The 9,030-nt window shown below is 57.1% G+C and overlaps 2 protein-coding genes across 2 annotated transcripts in view; both read right to left on the bottom strand.

Annotated features, from left to right (window-relative positions):
* LOC147646513 (uncharacterized) overlaps positions 1–9,030 on the bottom strand; it is an 88,243-nt gene that overhangs the window by 70,352 nt on the left and 8,861 nt on the right. The window lies entirely within an intron of this gene.
* LOC147646514 (uncharacterized) lies at positions 5,961–8,640 on the bottom strand. Its single transcript, XM_086873367.1, has 3 exons — positions 7,607–8,640; positions 6,461–7,381; positions 5,961–6,162 (listed from the first exon to the last, which is right to left on the bottom strand). The coding sequence occupies exons 1-2, from the start codon at positions 8,139–8,141 to the stop codon at positions 7,035–7,037; spliced, it is 882 nt and encodes a 293-aa protein (XP_086729493.1). The 5' UTR covers positions 8,142–8,640; the 3' UTR covers positions 5,961–6,162; positions 6,461–7,034.

The raw sequence follows: 9,030 nt of genomic DNA, 5'->3' as shown, positions 1-9,030 counted from the left end.
ATGTGCCGTGAAGAAAAGTGATGTAAAGTCAGAAAAACTTGAAATAGGAGGGAACTTAGAGGAAACATTAAGGAATATGTATAAGCATACAGTATATAAGTTTAGCTTGAAGTGCTTTGTTTTGAATGTGAGGCAGGGTGGGAAGCCTCTGTACCCTGGTCAGTTTTGCTTATGCTTTAATCATACTTAATTACTAGCAGATTATTTATATAAATTTTAATTTTTATTAAACTGTATTATTTTACTAAACTGTATTCTTTTATACCACATTACTATTCAATTTAGTAAATTGTATTCATTTTTAATTAAACTGCCATTAACCCAAGGGACCTAGTTGTCAAAATTCTAATTTCATTTATAACAATATTTTAACAAAGAAGGCTGTTACAACAACATTGGTATTTACAAAACATGACACAACATGAGGTATATTAACAAAGAAGGCCCCTTATGGTGACAACATTCTACTGTTCAAACTGTAAAACATCTTTGTGTACTGATCAGGCGGTAACGATTTACTCTTTACAATCCTGATGCTGAATGTCTCCTGAGGAGGTCTGGTCACAGAGAAGAATGAGCCCCCTGTGGGCTGCCCCTGTTTGGACAACCTGCTCCTCACCCCGAGCCTCAGCATGTCTGACATCGCCCACCTGGGACTGACATCCCAAAGCATTGAAAATATTTCTCTTTATAATTTTTCTTTATAATTAAAATCTAATTAATTAATAAAAATAAAATTTTATTTTTATAATACTATTATTCTGTATTTTTATAACCTAATTTTTATATTTATATAAAAGAATTGTTACGTTTTTAGCAACTAAAAACATTTTCGGTCCTTGGTTCAAAGTAGCACATTTCCGTTCATTAATTAATTGATCACTATTTCTCCCTCTTTATGCTAATTATTCCTATTTTTAGTCCTTTGATCATCATTTTTATCATTTTCTCAGACAGGGTAAAAGGGACCACTTTGGGGTCCATGGAGACTTTTCTGAGGAACATTTGGGGCAGTTTTGGGTCTGGGGAGGGAATTTAGAGAGAACTTGGGGGTCTGGAGGACACATGGGGGATCCGGATGGGCACTTTGAGGGGCACTTGGGGATTCTGTGGGACAATTCGGGGTCCCGGGGAGTACTTGGGGGTCCAGGGGGGCACTTGGAGGTCATGGAGGGGAATCTGGGGGCCCTTCGGGGTACGGGCGGGCACTTGGGGGGCTGTATCAGGGAATCTATGGGCCGCGGGGGATGATGGGAGTTGTAGGCGCCGGTATAATGAGGCTTAATGGGCCGCGGAGCATGACGGGAGTTGGAGGCGCAGCGCCAATGGGTTCCGGTGAGGCGCGGGGCATGACGGGAGATGCAGTCCCGGTCGGAATAGCGCTCTATGGGCGCCGCGGAGCATGATGGGAGCTGTAGTCCCGGAAGTGGCTCGGAAGGCGCGTTCGGCGGTGTGGGGAAGCGCTTGGAGAAGACTTTTGCGTCCGAGTCGTGGCTGCAGGTGCTCGGGGCGAATGTACACGGCTCGGGAGCACTTTGGGGGAACCTGCGGAGCTGTAACCGGGCTCTTTAGGGCGCGGGACACGGCAGGAGGTTTGGGCGCGGAACTGTGTTGTGGGATGATGGGAGATGAATTCCCAGGAGTGGCTGGAAGGGGAATCTGTGGGGTCGGGAGCATTCGGGGATCCAGGGACGCTTTGGGGGGCTTCGAACGGGTGCTGAGGGGGCACTCGGGGATCCTGAAGGGTCTGGGGGACACATGGGACCTATGGGGGGCGATCCCGGGGTTCTGGGGAGTGCAGGGCATATTCCCAGTTCCTCACAACCTGGTCTCAATTGCCCCCTGGAGGCTCCTACTGACTGCCAGTCTGATCCCAGTCTGATCCCAGTATGATCCCAGTATGATGTCAGTACACAGCCAGTGCAATCTCAGCCACTGCCAGGATGATCCCAGTACAAACCAGTCTCTGCCAGTGCTGCCACTCCTGGGATCCCCCAGCCCTCTCCGCGTTCCCCCCTCCCACATCTCCCCAGAGGAGCCCCAAGGGCTGGCAGTCCCCAGCCAGGGTCCCCAGCCAGCCCCAGGTTGGATCTGCAGCCCCCAATTTTCCCAGTTTCCCTCTCCTTTTCCCCGGGCCAGGTTCCCCCCGTCCCCAGCGGGTGGGAGCAGCGGAGAGCCCCACGCTGCCCATCCCGACCTGTCCCGGCTCCATCCCCGTTCCTGCCGTGGGCTGTGAGGGGTTTGGGAACGGGGCACCGAGGGTGTCACTGCTCCTGGGGGAGGAGGAGGAGGGATGGAAGAGGAGGGAGGAAGAAGGAGAGAGAGAAGGGATGGAAGTAGGAGAAGAAGCTGGCATTAGGGAGGAGAAGGAGGTGGAAGGATGGAAGGGGAGGAGAGGGAGGCAGAGGAGGGACAAAGGAGGATCAGGGAAAGGAGAAGGAACCACAAGGTTGAGCACTCATTGAATTCATAGCCCCCTCCTGTGGGATCATCACCCACCATCCCACAGGTGATGGGGGAGTGGGAGCTTTGCCCGGATATCCTGGGGGGGTCCCTGGGTTGGGTTTATTTTGCGGGGGGGGAATGTTTGGAGAATGTGGAACTCCAAAGCTGAGCGGAAAATCCTACTTGGGGGGACATTGGGGGGGTCTCACCATCCCTAAGTGGGGACATGGAAATGGAAAACTTTTCGGATTCCTGGCACTCCCAGCAGCCTGGGGATGGTAGGGACCGAGCAGACAGGTTGTCCCCAGTACAAGCTTGACTCCCAGCAGCTGGGACAGGCGGGAACCCTTGAACCTTCTCTCCTTGAAGACAGGGGAGACTAGAGATGGGGAACTCCTGGGAGGCATTTTCAGGGCTGAATATTGGTGTTTTTTGGAGGTTTTATGGACCCCAGATGTCCGGTGACTTCTAGAGATGAGCTTGGACAGAGGGACCTGCAAACTCAATGTCCTCATCCCTTGTATTTCCCCAAACCAGGATTTCCCATTCCCAAACCTTGGCTGGATGGAGAAGGAGGCTGTGAGGAAGAGGAAGATGTCCCAGGACACCGAGGCAGGTGAGGAGGAAGTCAGTGCCCCTTTCCCCCTCTCTCCTGCTCCATCTCCCAGCCCAGCCTGGCCCCCAGCTGCAGGACAACCCCGCTGCCGACGCCGTCCTGCCGGGGACGCACTGGGGGGGATCTCCTTCCCCTTCCCTCTGGCACGGAGGCAAATCCCATCCTCTCCTTGTCCTTCCTCCCCCAGACAAGGAGCTGAGGATGGAGACCAGGGAGGACAAATCCCCACAGGAGAAGCTCATGGAAGAGGCCGTTTTGAGCAGCTCCATGGCACAGGAATCCAATGGGGAGGAAAATCCCCAGAGATCCCGCAGGAGGAGGGGCTCCAAACGCTGCCTAGGGTGCTCTGAGGAGGAAAGACCCACCCTGTGCCGGGAAGGCGGCCGGAGATCCAGCCAGGGCTCTGAGCTGGTGGTCCATGAGCAGCTTCAGGATGGGGAGAAGCCCTACAAGTGCTTGGAGTGTGGGAAGAGCTTCAGCCAGAGCAACAGCCTGATCTGCCACCAGATGATCCACACTGGGGAATGGGCCTATGAGTGTGAGGAATGTGGGAAGGGCTTCAGCTGGAGCTCCCAACTCATCATCCACCAGCGCATCCACACTGGGGAGAGGCCCTACGAGTGTCCCGAGTGTGGGAAGAGGTTTCAGAGCAGCTCCACTCTCCTCAGGCACCAGCTGATTCACACGGTTGAGAGGCCCTTCCGCTGCCCCAACTGTGGGGAGGGCTTCAAGCAGAACTACACCCTCATCACCCACCGGCGCATCCACACTGGGGAGAGGCCCTACAAGTGTGGGGAATGTGGGAAGAGCTTCAGCCGGAACTCCAGCCTGATCTGCCACCAGAGGATCCACACCGGGGAACAGCCCTATGAGTGTGAGAAATGTGGGATGACCTTCAGCCGGAGGTCCCATCTGACCATCCACCAGATGATCCACACTGGGGAGAGGCCCTACGAGTGTTCCGAGTGTGGCAAGAGGTTTCATACCAGCTCCCATCTCCTCGAGCACCAGCGGATTCACACGGATGAGAGGCCCTTCCGTTGCCCCGACTGCAGGAAGGGCTTCAAGCACAACTCCCACCTCATCACCCACCGGCGCATCCACACTGGGGAGAGGCCCTTTGAGTGTGGGGAATGTGGGAAGAGCTTCAGCCACAGCTCCAGCCTCAACACCCACAAACGCCTCCACACTGGGGAGACACCCTACGAGTGTCCCCTGTGTGGGAAGAGCTTCACCTGGAGATCTAGCTTGACCCAACACCAACGGCAGCACCAATAAGGGAAGCTCTGCAAATGCCCCAAAGTACAGGAAGAGCTTTGTGCACTGCTCCAGCTTCATCCCCCCTTGGAAAATTCAAGTTTGGCAGAGACCTGGTGATCCATGTTCCCTGTGATCCATGCTGGGGAGACACCTGTACCTTTTCCTGCCTATGGCAATGACATGATGTGGGATCAAAGAACGTGAGGGTCTGGCCATGGCCCTGTTGTTATATTCAATCCCATCTCAGGTCATTACCAGGGGCAGGTGTTGGGGGTTAGGTGTCTTTTTTTTTTTTTAATTCTGGATTGCCTGTGGAATTTTTACCCATTAGTTGTGGGGACAGCCTAACTGTGGGTACTTGGTGGGTGCTTGACAAAAGGCAAAGAGTTTGGCCGGGCCCAGGGGGGGAAGGGGGCAGGAAAAATAGAGGGTGGGGACAGTTTGGGGGGCTTTCTTCAGCTTCGGAGAAGGACACGTTGGGTGCAGAGATGCTGCGGTGGGCACAAGAGAATTTCACCATCACTCACACGGAGCTGCTGCTGCTTCTCCTTCTCCCCTCTTTGTTGGTGGCCTCGCACCCCCTGTCCTGCCGGGACGTGTGGCAGTGCCAGGCACCGCCGCGGAGCTGCTGATCCACCTCAGCCACCGGCCCAGGATCTCAGCTCATCCCTGCTGTTCCAGCTGAGTGTTCCTCAGAGCCCTGCAGGAGCACCGGGACTGCCCGCCCGAGGGGGTTTGTGAAACAAAGCCTCTCCTCCATCCCGTCTCAGCTGAGAAAGCTGTCATGGGCCCCCTGGTTCAGTTTTCTTGCTAATGCTGAAGTTATTGTTGTTTGTTTGCCTGGTTATAAATTCTAATAAAGAACTGTCATTCCTATCCTCAGATCTCTGCCTGAAAGCCCCTTGATTTCAGAATTGTAATAATATAGAGGGAGGGGGTCTAAGTTTTCATTCCAGGGGAGGCCCCTGCCCTCCCTAGCAGACACCTGTCCTCCAAAACAAAGACAGATGGGGAGTTTCTCCATCCTCCTTACCCTTGTGGGGCCAGCAGTGCTCTTGGTTCCTCATGCTCTTTTTGTGGGGCCTTTTGTGTCTGTGCCCCTCCAACTTAGGCGGACAGGGGATATTTGCTGCCCCCTTTCTCCTTCTGGGAAGCCTGTGCGGGATCTTTGTCCCTCTCTGATTTGGGGGGTGCCAGTGTTGTCACCATCCCGGCAGCCCCCGTCTGCTCTTTGCCCTTTGCCAGGCAAGAGGTGTTCTCTGTCCCCTTGCAATTTGTGGGGCTGGCACAGGCACAATTCCCCTCCTCTTTGGGGGGGCTGGCAGTCTCCTCTTCCCCCTCTGACTTGGGGGATGCTCTGGGCTCCATCCATCTCTTATTTTGGGTTGCCAGGTATTTATCTCCCTTCAGTTTGGGGGGCCCGGGGATCGCCTCCATCCTCCTCCAATTTTGAGGGGCCGGGGAGAAGTCTCTGTCTCCCACCGATTTGGGGGGACTGGTGCAGGCTCCACCCCCCTCTGATTTTGAGGGAAAACCTGGAGGAAAGGCACCAAAATCTTGACAAAGGCTGAGGGGAACGCTCTGATTACCCCTTTTGCTAAGAGGTTCCCTTAGCTGAAGTTGCTAACCAGGACAAAACTTCCAGGCCCGCAGTGGGTTTTGGGTTGTTTTATTTCCTGGGCCCTCAGTCCTGCGTGGGACACGGGAACTGGGTGCTGCAGAGGCTGCGCCAAGGCATCAGAAATGCCCACCCAGCACCCAAGGGTGGTAGAAGATCTGCTCCAGCACCGGCCGGTCCATGGGGTGCTTGGACAAACACCAGCGGATCAGATGTTGGCACTCTGGGGAGAGAAGGCAGAAAGCGGCGCTCACTTGCAGAAGGCTCCTGCCCAGCTGCTCCCGGCGCCTGCAGAAGCCGGGCCACGCTGCGTGTGCTGGGAGCTGCCCTTGGCGGGAGAGCGGCACGGCAGGACAAGCGTCCCCTCCTTCAGCCAAGCGTGCCACACCCAGCCTGCCACGGGCCACCTGCTGCAGCCGGCCCTTGAGGGCACATGGACGACCCGCGCAGCTGCGGGAGGGCCGGGCTGGGCTGCGCGGTGCCACCTGCCAAAGCCTGCCTGCTTCAGGCCGCGTACCAACCTGGAGAGACCTCCTGCGGGAAGAAGAGCTGCCCCAACACGGTGTCACACTCGTTCTCGAAGGGCAGGAACCCGCACACCATCTCCAACAGTAGCACGCCCAGGGACCAGATGGTCACTCCATCGCCATGGTAGCAGCGCAGGCCGATCCACTCGGCCGGGCAGTACGTGCATGTTCCTAGGGGAGACGGGCGGCGCTGCTCAGGCGCAGGCTGCTGCCTTCCAGAACCTGGCGCCAGCCTCCTGCCAGAGGCAGGGGCTGCAGCCATGGCCACAACTTCCCCCCAAGGCCTGCCCGCCTCCCCCTGACAATGGGCCAAAGCCAAGGAACCATTCTGCAGGCTGACAACGCCAGCGGAGCAGCCCAAGGCCTTGTGGGCCTGCCAAGCTGAGGACCCAGGGCCCGTCTTTTGCAGCCCCTTTCTGTTGGCAGGGCTGGCAGCCGGCTCCTGGGGCACAGCACCTGCCCCGTGCCCCAGGGCAGCCGGCAGCCGGCTGAATGCTGCACCCTACGTCCCAGGAGGGAATGGGGCTGTGCAGTGCCTGGCACTGGGAGCAGGGCCCGCGCTCTGGGCTCACTGGCAAACTCTGTGAAGGCCCGCTCCTGCAAGAAGGTGCCGCAACCAAAGTTGATCAGCTTCATCTCGCCAGTCTCCAGGTTGACGAGGAGGTTCTCTGGCTTGATGTCCCGGTGCAGGATGCCGCAGGCGGTGCAGTGCCACATGGCCTCCAGCACCTGCCAGGAAAAGCCAGCACGCTGCCTCCTCGCTCAGGAACTCTTGCTCCAGCAGGATGTGCAAGAGATCCCAAGATTGCTCCGGATGCTCCATCACCAGCACAAAGCTGTCAGGCACCTGGAACCAGTCAAGGAGCTGGATGATTCTGCGGCAGCCAAAGCCCACCTTTTCCATCAGCACAATCTCTGTTGGAACACAGGTGCCGTCGGGCTGTGAGGAGAAGACAATGCCTCCATCACAGGGCCTGATGCTGCCAGGAACCCCCCAAGTGTCCGCATGTGCAGCAGCCCCAGCTAGCGCCGGCCACCTTGCTCTGACCTGCTTCTAGGCTGCTCTCAGAGGCCCTGGCCTGGCCTGGAAATGCCCCTCCAGAGCCCCATGGGAGCCTCAGACAGCTCCTCAGGTCTCACCTGCCGGTACAGAAGCCTTGTTGGTATTTGGTGGCTGTATGGGAGCAGCTTCCTGAAGATGGAGGAAACTCCCTGGTCCCCCGGGAATCTTTTCGTCCACCGGGCACAGGTTGTTGCCAGCTGGCACGTCCAGCACCGTCACCTGGGAGCTGTGGTCCTGCAGCTGCTGGCTCCAGGACACTTGCTGCTCATCCCCCTGCTCCTGAGATGGCTCCCCTGGATCGGGCTGGGCTTCCACTTGGACCTGTGGGCTTTCCCTGGCCATGTCAGTGCTCAGGGATGCGCCCATGTTGTTGAAGTCCAAGGGTCCAAGGAAGCTGGGAGACCTGTCCCTGGGCTCTGCACCTTCTGCAGGCTGACAGGTCTGGCTGAGCCTCTCCGAGCGATGGAGGCTGTCAGAGATAGCGGAGGCTCCTGGCACCATGGACGTTCTCTGACAGCCTGAGCTTCTTGCACGGATGGCGGGTCTTCTCTGCTGTGCCATCCTTGCAAGGCTTGAGGCTCTCCCAAGGATGGCAAATCTTGCTGGGAGCATCCTCCTGAAGGGATGGCAGCTTCTGGAGAAGCTGGGAGAGCCACAGCAGGGCAGGTGGCCTCACCTCATCAGCTTCTCCAGTTCTTTCCACAACGCCTGCCACATCCCAAAGAAGAGCGGCACAGATGTCCCATTGTGTGCCCAGTGCCGGATCATCACTTCCTGCAGCTCTTGGGCCACTGCCATGCAGGGACCGCAGCTGCAGGAGCTCTCCAGATGGCTTGCGGGAGCACCTGGCCGCCGGCGAGGGGTGGCCCGAGGCCTGGAGAACCTGGGAGCCTCAGGGGCTGCTCGGTTCCTCCATGGGCCTCTGGGCCTAACCCTGGGGCGCTTCCTCGTCTGCCGCCTCCATGGTTTCCAGTGGCCACCGGCCCAGCAGACAGCCACAGTGGCCCGCAGCAGGACAAGGGCAGGCATCAGGACGCCACCGTCACCCATGGCTACGGCACGTCCCATGGCGACTGCACTGGCAGCTGCGGGGGCTGGCCTGGTTTATATAGGGCTGGCGCGGTGATGTCACAGTGCTGTGGGCAGGACAGCTGTGTGACATCACGGCCCTGCATCACACCAGAGCTTAACCCCTTTGTGACATCACGGCCCCACCCAATTCAGGGATCACAGCCCTGGCTCATCCCTGAAGATGAACATGGCCTGGAAAAGCCTGGAAATCAGAACCGGACCTCAGCCCCTTGCAATGAATCCTTCCCTGGAGCAAGAGGCAGCACATCAGGAAGAGTGCTGCTGCCACCTGTGTCAAGCCCCGGCTCCGAGGACTCTGCAGTGGCACCAACTTCAAACAACCACTACCCTGTGTTAGAGAAGATCCCCCAGAGACAAAGGGAGGGGAAGTTCCTCTGTCTCTGGGGAGCTCTCCTGAAATGGCTGGCGA

This window comes from Cyanistes caeruleus, unplaced genomic scaffold (assembly GCF_971803275.1).
Source record: "Cyanistes caeruleus unplaced genomic scaffold, bCyaCae1.hap1.1 HAP1_SCAFFOLD_94, whole genome shotgun sequence".
Taxonomy (NCBI): Eukaryota; Metazoa; Chordata; class Aves; order Passeriformes; family Paridae; genus Cyanistes; species Cyanistes caeruleus.
This window is presented reverse-complemented; position numbering and strand designations above follow the sequence as displayed.

What these genes read in the sequence shown, in the direction of transcription:
- LOC147646514 (XM_086873367.1), bottom strand. Translation starts at nt 8,141, where the DNA reads ATGCTCCCAGCAAGATTTGCCATCCTTGGGAGAGCCTCAAGCCTTGCA. An exon ending in CAAGGCTTCTGTACCGGCAG is followed by an intron (nt 7,382 to 7,606) that starts GTGAGACCTGAG and finishes GTGTTCCAACAG; the next exon opens with AGATTGTGCTGATGGAAAAG.